Genomic DNA, 18,211 nt, shown 5'->3' with positions numbered 1-18,211 from the left:
CTCTTCCTTAGGAGCCTCCAGTGTGTCCCTGTAAGAATCACCCACCCTAGCAATTTATCCACTTTCCCGGGACTTCTCCTCCTCTTTCACATTTACATTAAAATATAATAGGTGTCTACTGTGAGTCTATATATATATATATATATATATATATATATATATATATACACTCGTGTGTATGTGTGTGTGTGTATTTTCTTTTCTTCCCTCTGGCTCCCGTTTTGCTGTATCTGAGCTCAGACCACACCATCTTCCCCCTCTTGGATACCTTCCATGTTCCCAGTGGTCTGTTCCCAACTCTATACTGCAGTACAGGGATTTCTAAAACATAAATCTGTCCCTGTCACTCCCCTGTGAAAACTCACCCATGGGGAATCTGACCAGGCTGCATTTGGGGACTGGTCAGAGTGAGGAGGGATCTTGTGTCGGCTAGGATTTCTGGTAGACGCCCCTCTGCACTATCCACTTGTGGTGGTCGGGGGCGGGGAAGGGGCGGGATTGAGCCCCCTTCCCCCCTCCTCCTTACTGCGGAAAGCTGCAGAGCTAAGGGCACTCACTTCCTATTCACCAGTCAGCAGGGAGGACTCCTCTCAGCAGCCACGTAGGCATTCTCTTCTCTCTGGAGGAAAAGGCCCAGCAGCTGTCGGAGGAAAAGGCTCACCAGCTGTCAGAGCAAAAGGACATGTCGCAGCTAAGTAAGAATCTGGGAGATCCGAGTCCCCCGGAGGAGGCCCCTAAGCCCGCGGTTTATAGCCGCCCTACGGTTCTGATGCGGGCCCCGCCCGCCTCCTCGCGGGCCCCTCCAGTCCCTTGGGACCCACCTCCGATTGATTTGCAGGCTTCACTGGCCGCTTGGCAGGCACCGCAGCCTGCTTGGGAGGCTCCGCAGGGCCAGCCGCCTGCCCCCATAGCACCCATGTCCCAGCCTCCGTCCCTAGGGGGCCCGATGGTCCAGGCTCCCCCTCTGGGGGGCCCGATGGGCAAGCCTCCGACTCCCGGAGTCTTGATGATCCATCCTCCACCTCCGGGAGCCCCTCTGGCCCAGCCTCCAACTCCGGGGGTCCTGATGATGCATCCTTCGGCTCCCGGAGCCCCCATGGCACATCCTCCTCCTCCGGGGACACCAATGGCACATCCTCCTCCTCCTGGGACCCCGATGGCCCATCCTCCTCCTCCTGGGACCCCGATGGTGCACCCTCCTCCTCCGGGGACTCCAATGACGCACCCTCCTCCTCCCGGGACCCCGATGGCGCATCCTCCTCCTCCGCCGGCGACCCCAATGGCCCATCCTCCCCCTCCGGGGACCCCGATGGCGCAGCCTCCAGCTCCGGGAGTCCTGATTCCCCAGCCTCTGACTCCGGGAGTCCTGATGGTTCAGCCTCCTGCTCCGGGAGCTCCGATAGCCCAGCCTCCACCTCCGGCACCCCTGATGGCCCAGCCTCCTCCTCTAGGAGCCCCAATGGCCAAGCCTCCAGGTCCTGGAGTCCTGATGATCCATCCTGCAGGCTCAAGACCTCCGATCACCCAGCCTCCAGCGACAGGAGCCCCGATAGTTCAGCCACCGGCGCCGGCCCCACCTGCGCAGCCTATGGCTTCCTGGGCTCCACAGGCTCAGCCTCTGATCCTGCAGATCCAGTCACAGGTTATAAGGGCTCCTCCGCCGGTTCCCCAGGGCCCACAGGCCCCACCGGCGCCGCTGGCCACTCCCCCGGGCTGGCAGGCCACCTCGCCAGGATGGCAGGCCCCACCACAAGGCTGGCCAGCCACACCCCTGGGCTGGTCGACCACACAGGTCACCTGGCCTGGTCCGACGATCGCTTGGCAGGCACCTCTATCAGTGCGCCCTGGGCCACCACCCATCCGCCCTGGCCCACCGCCCATCCGCCCAGGCCCACCGCCCATTCGCCAGGCCCCACCCCCAATACGCCAGGCACCGCCACTGATCCGCCAGGCACCGCCACCCATCCGCCCTGCCCCGCAGGTCCTGGCCACCCCACCGCCTCTCTGGCAGTCCCTGCCGCCCCCGCCACCGCTGCGGCAGGCCCCGCAAACTCGACTGCCTACCCCGCAGTTGAGGGCGGCCCCGCCAATTCGGGCGGCCCCGCAGGTGCCAACAGCCCCTCCAGCACCGCAGATGCCGACCGCACCTCCTGCTGTCCCGCAGGCGCCCCCAACGGTGATGCCGGCCCCTCTACCGGTCCCACTGTCGGCCCCTCAGGCTGTGCACTGCCCACCCATCATCTGGCAGGCACCAAAAGGCCAACCTCCAGTGCCGCAGGAGATGCCAACGTCCATGGAGTTCCAGGAAGTACAGCAAGCCCAGGCCAGCCTGGCCTGGCAGGCTCCAAAGGCCCAGGGGCAATTCTGGCAGTCCCTGCCCACACAGGAGGCCCAGAGGCAGGGCCCACCACTGGTTCAGCTGGAGCAGCCCTTTCAGGGGGCCCCCGCCTCCCAAAAGGCCCTGCAAATCCAACTACCCACCCAGCAGGCCCAGCTCTCGGGCTCGCAGGCAGAGCTGCCATCCATGCAACTCCAGCCCTCCTGGCAGGGCCCCTCTGCAGCCCTGCAGGGCCAGCCTGGAGCCCCCTTAGCAGGGGCAAATTTTCCCATGGGCTCTGCTAAATCATTGATGACTTCATCAGGAGAATCTAGGGCTTCTTCTATGGACCGAAGGACCTCTTCAAAAGATCGTAGGACCTCTTCAAAGGAACGCAAGGCTCCTCTTAAGGACCGGATGATCTTCGGTGGCACTTTCTGTGCTCCCAGGGCAATGCCAACTGCTGGAGCACACCTGCCGACTCCCTGGAAAAACTTGCCTACCACATCTGAGACCTTTAATGCCACCCCAAGGGTCTTTCCATCTACCTCCCAGTTCCAGCCTGCCTCTTCTAATGCCTTCAAGGGCCCATCTGCCACCTCAGAGGCCCCAAAGTCACTGCCATTTACTCTGCAGGATCCATTTGCCTGCATTGAGGCCCTGCCTGCAATCCCATGGGTTCCACAGCCCAATGTGAATTCCTCAAAGGCATCCAAGGCAGGACCCAGTATCCTGATGGCGACTGCAGCTGCCCCACAAGTGATGGCCATCACTCAAGAGGCCTCAAAGACCTCGGCTGAGCCACCACGTCGCTCAGGCAAGGCCACCCGGAAGAAGAAGCATCTGAATACAGAAGAGGAGGATAGTAGTGGCAAGATGCTGAACATGTGTCACTGGCAGGCCCCCAGGCGCTGGGAAAGTCTAGACTTGAACGACTGGGAGGTGCAAACCCCCATCCAATTCCTGTGTGACTGGGAGGGCCCAAGCACCTCCCGAATCCTGAGTGGCTGGGAGGGCCTGAGTACCTCCCAGATCCTGAGTGGCTGGGAAGGGCCCAGCACTTCTTGGGCCCTGAGTGCCTGGGAGGGCCCGAGCACCTCAAGGGCCCTGGGTCTCTGGGAAAGCCCAGTTAGCCCTCCGTCCTTGATCATCTCTGAGCTCCCTACTTTTGCTCAGGGATGTGGTGCCACCCAATATGATCCCAAGCTGGAGACTCAACCACTGTCTCCCTTGGATGAGCGAGCAAATGCACTGGTGCAGTTCCTCTTGGTTAAGGACCAAGCCAAGGTGCCCATTAAGCGCTCGGAGATGGTGAAATTCATCATCCGTGAATATAAAGATGAGTGCTTAGAAATCATCAGCCGTGCTAGCCACAAGCTGGAGTGTGTTTTTGGTTACCAGTTGAAGGAAATTGATCCCCAAAACCACTCTTATATTCTCATCAACAAGGGCAGAAAGGGTGACACAGGTGTGTCCTATTTGGACAGGCCCAAGTTAGGCCTCCTGATGGTGGTTCTGAGCCTCATCTTTATGAAAGGCAATTGTGTCAGGGAGGACCTGATCTTTACTTTTCTGTGTAAATTAGGGCTGAATATCCGGGAGACACATGGTCTCTTCGGAAATACAAAGAAGCTCATCACCGAAGTGTTTGTAAGGGAGAAGTACCTGGAGTACAGGCGAATCCCCTTTACTGAGCCAGAAGAGCATGAGTTCCTCTGGGGCCCCCGAGCATTCCTTGAAACCAGCAAGATGATTGTCCTGAAGTTTTTGGCCAGGCTGTATAAGAAAGATCCACGGTGCTGGCCATACCAGTACTATGAAGCACTGGCAGAGTGTGAGTCTGAAGATCTGGATGAGGATGAGTCTGGCCCCGATGATAAAACCGACGACCCCACCAGCAGCCCCCCTCCCCATTAATGTTGTTTAGCAGATATCTCATGGTTCCTTTGGGTCCCCGGCCTAAGGCCACTGACAGGGTGGGGTGGGGGGGGACGTTTTGTTTCTGGTGTTTCTGTTCAAGTTCTGTGTGTGTAAGTTTGGATTTCAATTTGCTTTTGTATCTGCCAAAGCTTTGTACATTTTCATGTGGTGTTGATTTCAACTGGCTATTGTTCTATTTGGTATTTTGGCATCTGTATTTTTAACTGAGATCTGTGATTCTCTGTTTTGTGTTATAATTGTTATGTTTTGGTATCAGAGTTGTGCTGGTTTTGTGAAATGAATTGAGAAGCTATCCATCTCATTCTGGTACAGATTATGTAGCATCAAAATAGGCTATTCTTTGAATGTTAAAATGACTCATCAGTAAAAGCTGTCTGCAGAAAAAGAAATATCTATATCTATATATAAATATAATTTCAGCATAATATGGAAGTGTTTGTCTTTATTCTAATTTTTATTCTAGGTACTGGGAGCCAAGTTTTACCATCCTCTCCAAATACAGCTGAACATCAAGACAATTTCCAGTAATAGTAGATACCACGGTGACAGAACTGTTTTTTCAAAACAGTGCTACATATGTTGTAATTATGCAGTAATTGCAGTGGGAGTTGGAATGTAAGATGAAAGCAAGAGTAAAGCTTCACACATCAATGAAGGTGAATCAAGAGGAGGTTTTTAATCCTTCTGATTCATCACAATAGTCTTTTAAAGTAGGCATTATTCCCATTTTGTAGGTGAGTGTCTAAGGCTAAAGTAGATCAATTAAGTGGGACATGTCAGTACCAAGACAAGGTTGTAATTTGAAGCAGAAAATTTTCTTAAGGTTATGTGGAAAGCCACGACCATCTATCTGCCTGTAGATCAAAGTACCAGGTTTGTTAGCCATGGGGAGAACAAAGGGGTCTTGGCCAGTTCTGGTGGGTGGCGGGTGTCCAGCACCTCAGGGAACCATGAGTTTAATCAACACATTGACATGGGCATTGAAAGATGCTCCCTGCAAAATATAACAGGGAAAAGGAAATACCAGGCTTCATTGAACTGAGATCATGCAGGTCGCAGTGGGTCAGGGGGAAGACGGGGGATAACACCGGGGTCTAACATACAAGGGAAGTCAGTTGGAAACTGGCTGATGTACTAAATAACCGGCAGTCAGTCCTTGGGTGCAGGATCTGGTGTGGGAGGTGGGGACCAAAGAGTTTTGGAAGAAGATATTCATGAGCACCTGACCCTGCTGGAGTGAGCAAAAGGACGTTCCTGAAGGTATCGCTATCTTCTCAGGGATGGGGACCATCAGCGTTGTTGCATCTCTACTGTTCTGGAAGGTTCCAGGGCCCCCAAATCCCGCCCTCCTTCTCTTGGTGGATAAAGCGCCTCAGTGGGGTACACGGCAAAAGTGGTATTCATCTGCCACCTAGCGGCCTGTTACGGTTCTGTCGCTCCTGCAATGGCTCAGCCCCAACCGCGGTCAAGAATCTCACACCCCAAATACTTGGATTTAGACTGGAACTTGCTTCACAACCCTTGCCCTTAATTTTACCTGCATTTGGGCTCAAATGCTCTTTCTTTTCTCTTACGTCATAGGGCAAGGTGAAACTTCCTCCCGAGGTCCAATTCAGTCTCATTTGAGAAGCTGAAATTCTAGAAGAGGAGATGAACTCATAAATCCATTCCCCGGCCCCAGCACGGAGCTGTATTTTCTGGGATGACAGCCCCCACCCCAGGACTGTCCTGGCTACAGAGTATTTTTGGCACATGATCCACGTGGCTAGGTTTTCCAGAGATTCGGAAGGAGTTTCTTGTAAACTCCTTAGGTCAGAGTGTACTGGGCTTCCTTGCCAATCTTCACTTATTTAGATGACAACAGCAAATGCCCTTTGAATGTAATAGTACCGTTGCAGCTGAGAACTGTCCCGCAAAGAGGCTTTTTTGAGCCTCAAAATTGGCACATGGGTCTAGGATTTTTAATTTCTTTATAGCTTATTTATTATTTTTATAGTTTTTTTCTCCAAACTATCCACTCACGGGTGACTTGAGCAACTTCATCTCATTTATCCTATCATCTGGTGCAAAGCAAATGATCTCATTTAAGCAATGCCAAAGGCTTAAGACCTGAACAGAATTAAAATGTAATGAGATATAAGTGTCAATAACATTACAGTTTTTTAATTGCATTCAAAATAAATTGGCAAAATATTCAACTGAAATGTTTAAGAAAGAACAGTTGACATTATAAAATCAGAGAGATGAAAACAGAATCCAGGAAAATGGGAAGCTACAGGGTAGGATGCAATGAGAGAAAATTCAAAGCTATTTCGAAGTTCTAAAATGTAGATAAATTTAGTAGGAAGATTTTTAGTATGAAGATTTTTATTACAAAATGAAGAAAAACTAAAATTTCTATAAACTAAATGGGCAAAAGCTATCAGATGACAAACACAAAAAGAAACACAAATGGAAAATGACGTTGGAAATGTTTCACCTCACTAATAGCTAAGGATGTTACCCATTATAAGTATTAGACCAGCATTCCACCTTTCATTTATTAAAGTGGCACAGAATAAAATGAAAGCTCATAGAATATCCAGTGAAAATAGAGTTATTGTAAAACTGGTATCCTTATAAACTGGTGATAAAAGTATAAATTATTGCAAATTACCCTGAAATAAATTCAGTCAACTGCATCTCCAAGAGATTTAAAAATAACACTAGCAGAAATTCATCAAATGGGAATGTATTGAATGGAAATAACTTACATGGGGCAAAAGCTTTTCCACAAAGAGAGCTGCTTAGGGAAGTGGAGGAGACTGATAATATGCACGCACACCTCATACAAGCCTACTAGCAGCAAGGTGGTCCTGCTGCCAAAGGCGTCCTTAGAAACCACTTGCAATTTGCTACAGCACAAAATTATGTGCAACAGAACAGAGACATAACAATCTTTGCCTGAAAATTTTGAAAGTGGGTGCTAGCAGTCTTATATGAAAGCTGTGGAATTATCTCAACCTTTTAGATTAAGCTGTAGATTCCTTGAGAAGAGAAATTTAAAGTTTTTTGCAAAGTGGGACTTCCTTCATGCACAGTGGATAGGAATCTGCCTGCCAGAGCAGGGAACATGGGTTTTATCCTTGTTCCAGGAAGATCCCAAATGAGGTGGAGCAACTAAGCCTGAGTGCTGCAACTGCTGAGCCTATGCTTTAGAGCACGCAAGCTGAAACTTCTGAGCCAGCCTGCATGCCACAACTACTGAAGCCCATGCCTAGAGCCTGTACTCCACAACAAGAGAAGCCACGACAATAAGAAGCCCGTGCACCATGACGAAGAGTAGCCCTCTTCTTGCTGAAACTAGAGAAAGCCCACACAAAGCAGCAAAGACCCAGTGCAGACAAAAATATAATAAATAAACAATTATAAATGTTTCCCAGAGGGATGGAATCAAGTGCATTGTTGTACAGGATGTTAAGTTGTAAGCAAGGTAATATCTTAGGATGTTGACCTAGAAATGATCTGAAATTCACAGTACTATTACTGCAAGTCATTCTTCTTGAGAGACTTAGAGGCAAAGATCAATTGCCTGTCAAAGCAGTACATAAAGCAACATTGTCAGCAACCACAATGTGCAGCATCATCTCATCTAAAAGACAGAAGCTCAGCCCAGACATGTCTGTATCTAACCAGAGCCTAACATGTGTGCAGCTCTCCCCCATTTGGTCACTAGACTGTTGCCTTTGACATTGCCTCCTACCTTCAATATTATCTCACACAAACTGCTGTGTTTGCTGTATGGAGCACAATGTTTCACTCTGTGTAAAGCCTGTGATGGCTTTTAGTTTATCTTAGAGTTAGACATTGCTCACTTTCCTCATCCTGAGTGTCAAGGGGCATCAGGTTAGAGCTGGGTAGCCTAAATTGGATTTACAAATGAGGCCAGGGGTCCCTCTGCTGGAGAGTTGGAGGAACTCCTAGGATTCTATAGGAAACACCCAGGAGTGACAAAAAGGATGGGTCTTAAAGAGAATTCCTACTGTATAGCACAGGGAACTCTGCTCAATACTCTCTAACAACCTAAAGTGGAAAATAATTTGAAAAAGGATAGATACATGTATGTATGTATATATACATATATATATACACATATATGTGTGTGTATATATATATATATATATATATATATATATATATATATATATATATAACTGAATCATTTTGCTATACACCCTAATGGCAGAAAGCAAAGAGGAACTAGAGTCTCTTGATGATGGTGAAAGAGGAGAGTAAAAAAGCTGGCTTAAAACTGAACACTCAAAAACTGGGATCATGGCATATGGCCCCATGGCAAATAGATGAGGAAAAAATGGCAACAGTGACCTGATGTAAAGAGCCAACTCATTGGAAAAGACCCTGATATTGGGAAAGATTGAGGGCAGGAGAAGGAAGTGACAGAGGATGAGATGGGTGGATAGCATAATAAACTCAATGGACATGAGTTTGAGAAAACTCCAGGAGATGGTGAGGGACAGGGAAGCCTAGAGTCCTTGGGGTCCATGGGGTCCACAAGAGTGGGACATGACGTAGCAACTATTGAACAACAACAATACACCTGAAACTAACACAACATTGTTAATCAACTATCAGATCAGATCAGATCAGTCACTTAGTCGTGTCCGACTCTTTGCGACCCCATGAATCGCAGCACGCCAGGCCTCCCTGTCCATCACCAACTCCTGGAGTTCACTGAGACTCACATCCATCGAGTCAGTGATGCCATCCAGCCATCTCATCCTCTGTCGTCCCCTTCTCCTCCTGCCCCCAATCCCTCCCAGCGTCAGAGTCTTTTCCAGTGAGTCAACTCTTAGCATGAGGTGGCAATACAAAATAAAATTTTTAAAAGAGAGGGACTGTCATTTAGATTACACACTCCCTGTTTTCTTTTATCTCCAACCCCAAAAGTCCTGTGAGCACAAGAAAGACAGGCAAGATAGCAGGTCTGGCTTCTCTGAAGAGAATCTCTGGGAAAGGAAACCTAGCAATCCATTGTGGTTTGTACTATAAAGATAGATTGTTAGGTTTCCTTTCCTGCAGTGCCACTGAGCTAAATAGGAGAAAAATGATAATGAAGGAGTCTCCCCATATGGGCAATGTCCTTCTTTTAAATTGTTCAAAGAACCTTGCTGTGAACCCCAAGGAGAGATTTATAACACTGCTATCCCACTGGGTCAATCCCCTAATCCTTTTAGATTCTGAAACCTATACTGGTTCCTTTCTGTTTTAAGAGACAAAGCCTATATGGGGAGACTCCTTCATTCTCAGTTTTCTCCTATTTAGCTCAGTGGCACGGCAGGAATTCTCCTGGGGTCTCAGAGAGATACGTTCTCAGTGCAAATGACTTCATTCTGCAAGCTGTCAGTCTCCCAGTTAGACTGGCTTTCTCTGCCCTCACTTCTTCAGAGTAACTTCAACTTGTTTGTCTTAGAGGGCTACCAGAGGGATTCAGGTTGTCCCATCAACCAGCAATAATCACAGAAATATTTCCTATACCTGTAGTCCTCCTGGAGTGTGCTCTCTAGTGATGCAGACTCTTCCCTGAAACAGAGCTACCTGGGGTCACAAAGCTGTGGGAATTGATTTCTGACTTTCTTGACTTCTTCAAGGCATGCTTAAAAACATTTTGCTTAATACAATTATGTAAAGTTTAAAAACAAAATAAAATTTAAAAAAAAGACTTAAAAAATTTTTTTGTTTATTAAAATTTTAAAATAAATTTAAATCTAAATTTAAATTAGAGATACAAGGGGAATATTTCAGGTAAAGATGCACACAATAAAGGACATAAATGGTATGGACCTAAGAGAAGCTGAAGATATTAAGAAAAAGTGGCAAAAATATACAGAATAACTATGCAAAAAAAGATCTTAATAACCCAGGTAACCACAATGATGTGATCACTCATCTAGAGCCAGCTATCCTGGAGTGTAAAGTTGAGTGGGCCTTCAGAGGCATCTCTACCAACAAATCTAGTGGAAGTGATGGAATTCCCATTGAGCTATTTCAATAATCAAAGATGATGGTGTTAAAGTGCTGTACCCAATATGCCAGAAAATTTGGAAAAGTCAGCTATGGCCACAGGAATTGAAAGGTCAGTTTTCATTCCAATCCAAAATAAAGTCAATGCCAAAGAAAGTTCAAACTACCACAGAATTTCACTCACCTCACACACTAGCAAAGCAATGCTCAAAATTCTCCAAGGAAGGCTTCAACAGTACGTGAACTGTGAAATTCCAGATATTCAAGCTGGATTTAGAAAAGGCAGAGGAACCAGAGATCCACTTGCTGATATCATTGGATCATCAAAAAAGCAAGAGAGTTCCAGAAAAACACCTACTTCTGCTTTATTGATTACGCCAAAGCCTTTGACTGTGTGGATCACAACAAACTGTGGAAAATTCTTCAAGAGATGTGAATACCAGACCACCTGACCTGCCCCCTGAGATATGTGTATGCAGGTCAAGTAGCAACAGTTAGAACTGGACATGGAACAACAGACTGGTTCCACATCAGGAAAGGAGTACATCAAGGCTGTATATTGTGACCCTCCTTATTTAACTTCTATGCAGAGTACATTATGTGAAATGCCGGGCTGGATAAAGCACAAGCTGGAATCAAGACTACAGGGAGACATATCAATAACCTCAGATATGCAAACGATACCACCCTATGGCAGAAAACAAAGCAGAACTAAAGAGTCTCTTGATGAAAGTGAAAGAGGAGAATGAAAAAGTTGGCTTAAAACTCAACATCAGTAAACTAGGTCATGGCATCCAGTCCCATCACTTCATGGGAAATAGATAGGGAAACAGTGGAAAAAATGAGAGATTTTAATTTTAGGGGCTCCCAAATCACTGCAGATGATAGCCATAAAATTAAAAGATGCTTATTCCTTGGAAGGAAAGTTATGACCAACCTAGACAGCATATTAAAAAGCAGAGACATTACTTTGCCAAAAAAGGTCTATCTAGTCAAGGCTATGTCTTTTCCAGTAGTCATGTATGGATGTGAGAGCTGGAATATAAAGAAAGCTGAGCACTGATGAATTGATGCTTTTGAACTGTGGTGTTGGAAAAGACTCTTGAGAGTTCCTTGGACTGCAAGGAGATCAAACCAGCCAATCCTAGTGGAAATCAGTCCTGAATATTCATTGGAAGGACTGATGCTGAGACTAAAACTTCAATACTTTGGCCTCCTGATATGAAGAGTTGACTCACTGGAAAAGACCTTGATGCTGGGAAAGACTGAAGGCAGGAGAAGAAGGGGACAACAGAGGATGGGATGGTTGGATGGCATCACCGACTCGATGGACATGAGTTTGAGCAAGCCCCAGGAGTTGGTAATGGACAAGGAAGCCTGGCATGCTGCAGTCCATGGGGTCACAAAGAGTCAGACATGAGTGAGTTATGGAACTGAGCTGATTTTTCATTTTTTGCTTTATTTAATTTTTTACAGTGTTTTGTTTGTTTCTGACACACAACAATGGGAATTAGCCATAATGATACATTTAACTCCTCTTTCATGAGCTTCCTTTCCTCCATCCTCCCTACCCTCATCCATCTTGGTCATCACAGAGTGCCAGACTGGGCTCCTTGTGTTATACAGCAAGTTCTCACCAGCTATCTATTTTACACATAGTAGTATGTACATGTTGATGCTACTTTCTTCATTTGTCCCACTTTCTCCCTCCCTGACTATGTCCACAAATCCATTTTCCACACCAGCATCTCCGTTCCTTCCCTGCAAATAGGTTCATCAATACCGTTTTTCTAGATTCCATACATATATGTTTTTCTCTTTTTGACTTACTTCACTCTCCATAATAGGCTCTAGGTTCATCCACCTTACTAAAACTGGCTCAAAAAAAAATTTTTTTTTACAGTTAAGTGATATTCCATTGTATATATGTCCCACAGTTTCTTTATTCATTCATCTGCTGATAGACATCTAGGTCACTTCCATGCCCTGGCTGTTGTAAATAGTGCTGCAAGTGGCAAAGTTTTACTGGACAGTCTCCTGCATCCTTCGTCTGATCCCCCCCCCCCCCATGTTTACATTGCATATATCAATAGTATAGTTTCAAAGATGCTGACAGCAGTACTAAGTACATATTAAGTTCAATTAAATTTTATCACAAAAATGTGGACTCTATAAATATCATCTCAATCAACATCTAGAATTATTTCACCACCACGAAGATTTCTCTCATGCTGTCTCATTATAGTCATGTGTAAACCTTCTCTCTGGCAATCACTAAACCCTGACAATCACTGCTATGTCCTTCATCACATTAATTTTCTAAGTTTGAGAATGCTATATAAATGGAATCATGCCCTTGAGTGACATTTTTCCACTCAACTATAATACCCTTGATATTTATCCAGGTTGCTGTGTGTATCAATATGGAGTTCATTCCTTTTCAGTGCTGCCAAATCATTTACCTATGAAGGACATTTTGGTTGTTTCAAAATTTGATCTCCTATAAATCTGCTATGGAGATTCCTGTGCAATCTTTTATATGCACATAAATATTTATGTATCTGAGATAAAAACGTCTGGATATAATTGCTGGGTTGGCAATTGAATATGGCAAATGAATAGTTAGTTTTAAAATGAAGCTACCAAACTGCTTTCCAGAATGATTGTAACATTTTACATTCCCATCAACCATGTATGAGAGATCCAGTTACTTCATATCCTCATAAACAGTTGGTATAATCACTTTAAAAATGTAGCCATACTAGTAGATGTGAAAAGAAGAGAAGCGAAAAGCAAAAGAGAAAAGGAAAAATATACCCATTTGATTCAGAATTCCAAAGAATAGCAAGGAGAGATAAGAAAGCCTTCCTAAGTGATTAGTGCAAAGAGAGAGGAAAACAATAGAATGAGAAAGACTAGAGATTGCTTTAAGAAAATTAGAGATAGCAAGGATACATTTCATGCAAAGATGGGCTCAAGAAAGACAGAAATGGTATGGACCTAACAGAAGCAGAAGATATTAAGAAGAGGTGGCAAGAAGATACAGAAGAACTATACATAAAAGATCTTCATGACCCAGATAATCACGATGGTGTGATCACTCACTTAGAACCAGACATCCTGGAATGTGAAGTCAAGTGGGCCTTAGGAAGCATCACTACAAACAAAGAAAGTGGAGGTGATAGAATTCCAGTTGAGCTATTTTAAATCCTAAAAGATGATGCTGTGAAAGTGCTGCACTTAATATGCAGCAAATTTGGAAAACCCAGCTGTGGCTGCAGAACTGTAAAAGGTCAGTTTTCATTCAAATATTAAAGAAAAGCAATGTCAAAAGAATGCTCAAACTACAGCACAATTGCAATCATCTTACGTGCTAGTAAAATAATGCTCAAAATTCTCCAAGGCAGGCTTCAACAATACATTAACTGTGAACTTCCTGATGTTCAAGCTGGTTTTGCTTTGAAAAGGCAGAGGAACCAGAGATCAAATTGCCAACATCCGCTGGATCATCGAAAAAGCAAGACAGTTCCAGAAAAAAAAAAAAAAAAAAACTGCTTTATTGACTATGCCAAAGCCTTTGACTGTGTGGAACATAATAAACTGTGGAAAATTCTGAAAGAGATGGGAATAACAAACCAACTGACCTGCCTCTTCAGAAACCTATATGCAGGTCAGGAAGCAACAGTTAGAACTGGACATGGAACAACAGACTGGTTCCAAATAGGAAAATGAGTACATCAAGTCTGTATATTGTCACCCTGTTTATTTAATTTATATGCAGAGTACATCATGAAAAATGCCAGACTGTATGAAGCACAAGCTGGAATCAAGATTGCTGGGAGAAATATCAATAACCTTAGATATGCAGATGACATCACCTTTATGGTAGAAAGGGAAGAAGAACTAAAGAGCCTCTTGATGAAAGTGAAAGAGGGGAGTGAAAAAGTTGGCTTAAAGCTCAACATTCAGAAAAGTAAGATCATGGCATCTGGTCCCATCACTTCATGTCAAATGGATGGGGAAACAGTGGAAACAGTGGCAAACTTTATTTTTTTGGGCTTCAAAATCTCTGCAGATGGTGACTGCAGACAGGAAATTAAAAGACGCTTGCTCCTTGGAAGAAAAGGTATGACCAACCAGGACAGCATATTAAAAAGCAGAGACATTACTTTGTAACAAAGTTCTGTCTAGTCAAAGCTGTGGCTTTTTCAGTAGTCATGTATGGATGTGACAGTTGGACTATAAAGAAAGCTGAGCACCAAAGAATTGATGCTTTTGAACTGTGGTGCTGGGGAAGACTCTTGAGAGTCCCTTGGACTGCAAGGAGATCCAGCCAGTCCATCCTAAAGGAGATTAGTTTCTGTTTCTTAAACATAAGCTCCCTGCCTTCGGTTTTTGTATGGTGTCCCCTCTACCTAGAATGATTGATTCCCAGGTATTCACATGGATTGCATTTCTCTGAAACCAGGCATGATTTCAGAATCAAATACCAGGTCCTCACAGGTATCCCTTTTGGGTTGCTCAGATAAGTTATAACTAGGCTCAATCTAGAGGCTTGGTTGTATTATACTGTATTATATTAGGTGATGTCATCCCTTGTCATGTTATGTGATATCACATTATTCTTTTTTTTTTTTGTCCTTTTTGGCCTTGCCATGCATTATTTGGGATCTTAGCTCCCCTATCAGGGATGAAACTTGTCCTTGCTTCACTGGGGGCATGGAGTCCTAACCATCCAACTGCCAGGGAAGTCTTACATTATTCTTGATAATGTAAATGTCAGTATGGATTAAAGAGAGTGGAGATTGAGAAGCTCTGTTCCCTGTAATTACTCAGGAACTGGGCATTTGCTCACTTAATGACCATATGTTTCACCTGGTTCTTAGAATCTATGTAATTCATTTGTCAGAAGAAGTAAGAGCATGGAGGATTCTGTCAGAGGGTTTCATAGACCAGATACTGGACTGGAGTGTTTTATTTCTGCATAAATCCCATCAGTTGGATTTCAACCATGTGGTATCAACTCACTGTGACTATGGATAGTAAATGTAGACCATCTGTGCATCCCAGGGAAAGAAGGATTGGATGAAAAATGCCAAGGTGGTCATTTTGTTCATTGAATATTCACTTCACTATTTCCTAAGTTGTTGAGCAAACTCCTTTCCTAAAGGGAGACAATCCAAAATTCATCTATGTATCAAATACAGTTCAAAATTTGGAATTTCGGAATGACACTGAAGTCCTGATGTGGTTTTTCATAGTCAAGGGCTTGGATAAATTATTTTCTCTTGACATCAAATAGTCAACCAGAGAAAGGGAAAGGCTGGCCATAATGAAAATCCTTATTTGGAAAAGCAAATGAGACCCAGAGGTGTATAGAAATTATAGGTGCTACTGACACAAGTGATGCCTATCTACTGACACAAGTGATGCCTATGAGACAGGGAGAAGTGATATTCTGGAAGGACATAGATGTGGGATAAAATCCTCATTCCTATTTTGTTAGTAAAAGGAATAAAGATGGAAGGCCTGGTAATACATTTCTTTACATTTGAATGCTGAGCAGAGAAAAGACATATGTCTTGATTCTATGTTGAAGTCTTGTCTAAGTACTTCACAAGTTTAATCCCACACCCTCACATTTGTACCTAGAAGGTCAGGCCACTTGCAGGCATGAGGGAACTTCTCTGAAGGAGAAACCAAAATTCTGTCTTCAAAGAACAAAACTCAAAGTCTGAAAAGAAAGTAAAAAGACATATGCAGTTGTGTGTTTGTAGAGCTATTTTTTTCAGTTCTTAATAACTCAGCTCAAAGAGGAACTAAGGTATGGAAAGTGTGTGTGAATAGGAGATACATATAAATGGGTTATATGTGACCTTGAGAAGTGAAGAGAAAGATGAGGTTGATGCTTCAATAAAAAGGAATGTTTGTGTTTATAACAGGGATCCTTTTGCAGCTTAGGTCCCAAATCAATGCTGGGATTTCATGTGTCTCCTGAGACACTCTCTAGAGAGATGTCAGTCCTTAAGACATTGAGTATGTAGTCTGAGATAATGCTTGTAGGCACTTTGCTCTTTGTGTCCAAAGAACCTAGAAACTTGTAATTCTAGGACAGAGGGTGGGTTGTTTGGACGCTCTGCGCAATGGCAGAGCAATAAGAAATCTTAAACATACAATCATGCTCAGTTCAGAAAGATCCATATAAAATTTACTCTCTGATTTAGAAAAGGGCCCTTGTTCTGTAGGATACCCCATGGTTGTTGGCAATCTATGATAATTGCTTGTCTTCCTTACTAGGCTGTAAGCTCTACGATGGCCAGAACACTGTCTCTTTTTCTTACTATTAGCCTCTCAGCTTTTGTCACAATGCCTGACATATAGCAAATTTTCAGTAAATATGAGCTGAATAAATGAGCAACTTTCCTATAGCCATCATTGATGAACTGAATGAGAATTAGGCAATGATGCCTGTGTATTCTCTCTCAGTGTATACACTGCAGCTCAGAGTCAAATGCCTATGGTACATGTTTGAACTCTTAGTACCTTGTTTAAAAAAATTGGCTGTATTGAATGTTGTCTGCCTGGAATCTTTAAGGTTAACCATATGGGAACCACTGCGTCTAACAATAAACTTAACTTCATTATCTAGAAGAGATTCCTGGGTTTGAAGATGGTTACTGATTCTTGGAAACAAAAACTGAAGACGTGTATCACAACTGAGTTCTGGGAGAACAAATGACAAAGCCTAGACTTATGTGCTCTGACCACCTCTTTGTATTGTAGCAATTATTAGATGGGAGATGGTTTATGGGTGGAGAGATCACCTATGGCATGCATAATTCAGGGCATACCTTGAACAAAACAGATACAAACCATGTCTTGGAGCTCCCAGACTAGTAGGGGGCTATGTAGTTCAACAATGGTAAAGGTACAGTGGATTATGCATCACAAATCAGGAAGATTTACCAACTTTAAGGAGGTTAAAGAAAGCTGTCAGCAGAAGTGTCACATAAATTGAAATTGAAGGCTGAGTAAATGGTAGAACACTCAGGAATCAGCTATTACAAACAGAAGAAAAACATGAATGAAAGCCTGAGAAAGGAATCACAGTGCATTGAGAGAGTGAAAGAGAAAGAGAGAAGTTGATGTATTCATGAGAAAGTATTCTGCATTCAAAGAACTGAGACCAGAGCATTGTTTCTTAAACTTCAAGTGTGTGTGTGTGGGTGCATGTGTGAAGAAGTTGGCAAGGGAGAATGTTGAAAGCGGAAACACAATGAAAAGGAATACGATGAAAGATCTTGTACATTATAATGGTAGGTTTGGTGTTTAACAATAATAAGAGACCTCTGAAGGCATTTAATCAGGAGAACAGTGTAATCAGATTTACATTTTGAGAGAGATGAAATGATATCTGTCTTCCCATACTCCCTGGTCCCCTACCTCCTAGAGCTCCTTTTGCTGCTGCTGCTGCTAAGTCACTTCAGTCATGTCCGACTCTGTGCGACCCCAGAGATGGAAGCCCACCAGGCTCCCCCATCCCTGGGATTCTCCAGGCAAGAACACTGGAGTGGGTTGCCATTTCCTTCTCCAGTGAATGAAAATGAAAAGTGAAAGGGAAGTCGCTCAGTCGTGTCCGACTCTTAGCGACTCCATGGACTGGAGCCTACCAGGCTCCTCCATCCATGGGATTTTCCAGGCAAGAGTACTGGAGTGGGGTGCCATTGCCTTCTCCGAGAGCTCCTTTTACTTTACTGAAAATCCTGGGGCTTAAAGGCAGTTGATTTGGGTAGGTCACGCATCACTGTTAACATTGTAGAGAGGCTTTAAAATAACCAAGGGTTCAGAAGGTGTGAAGGCACCCTTTGCATAATGAGACCATTACAATCATCTGAGGTGGCTTTGTTTCCTTTGTGTCGATTCAGATTCTCA

General features: G+C 44.5%; 1 protein-coding gene across 1 annotated transcript; it reads left to right on the top strand.

Moving 5' to 3' along the window:
- Window positions 1-416: 416 nt before the first annotated feature.
- On the top strand, window positions 417-4,685 carry MAGEL2 (MAGE family member L2). Its single transcript, XM_027521410.1, has one exon. The coding sequence runs from the start codon at window positions 683-685 to the stop codon at window positions 4,232-4,234; it is 3,552 nt and encodes a 1,183-aa protein (XP_027377211.1). The 5' UTR covers window positions 417-682; the 3' UTR covers window positions 4,235-4,685.
- The last annotated feature ends 13,526 nt before the right edge of the window (window positions 4,686-18,211 follow it).

Source organism: Bos indicus x Bos taurus, chromosome 21 (assembly GCF_003369695.1).
Source record: "Bos indicus x Bos taurus breed Angus x Brahman F1 hybrid chromosome 21, Bos_hybrid_MaternalHap_v2.0, whole genome shotgun sequence".
Lineage (NCBI taxonomy): Eukaryota > Metazoa > Chordata > Mammalia > Artiodactyla > Bovidae > Bos > Bos indicus x Bos taurus.
The sequence above is the reverse complement of the archived record's forward strand: the minus strand, read 5'-3'. Positions and strand labels throughout refer to the sequence as shown.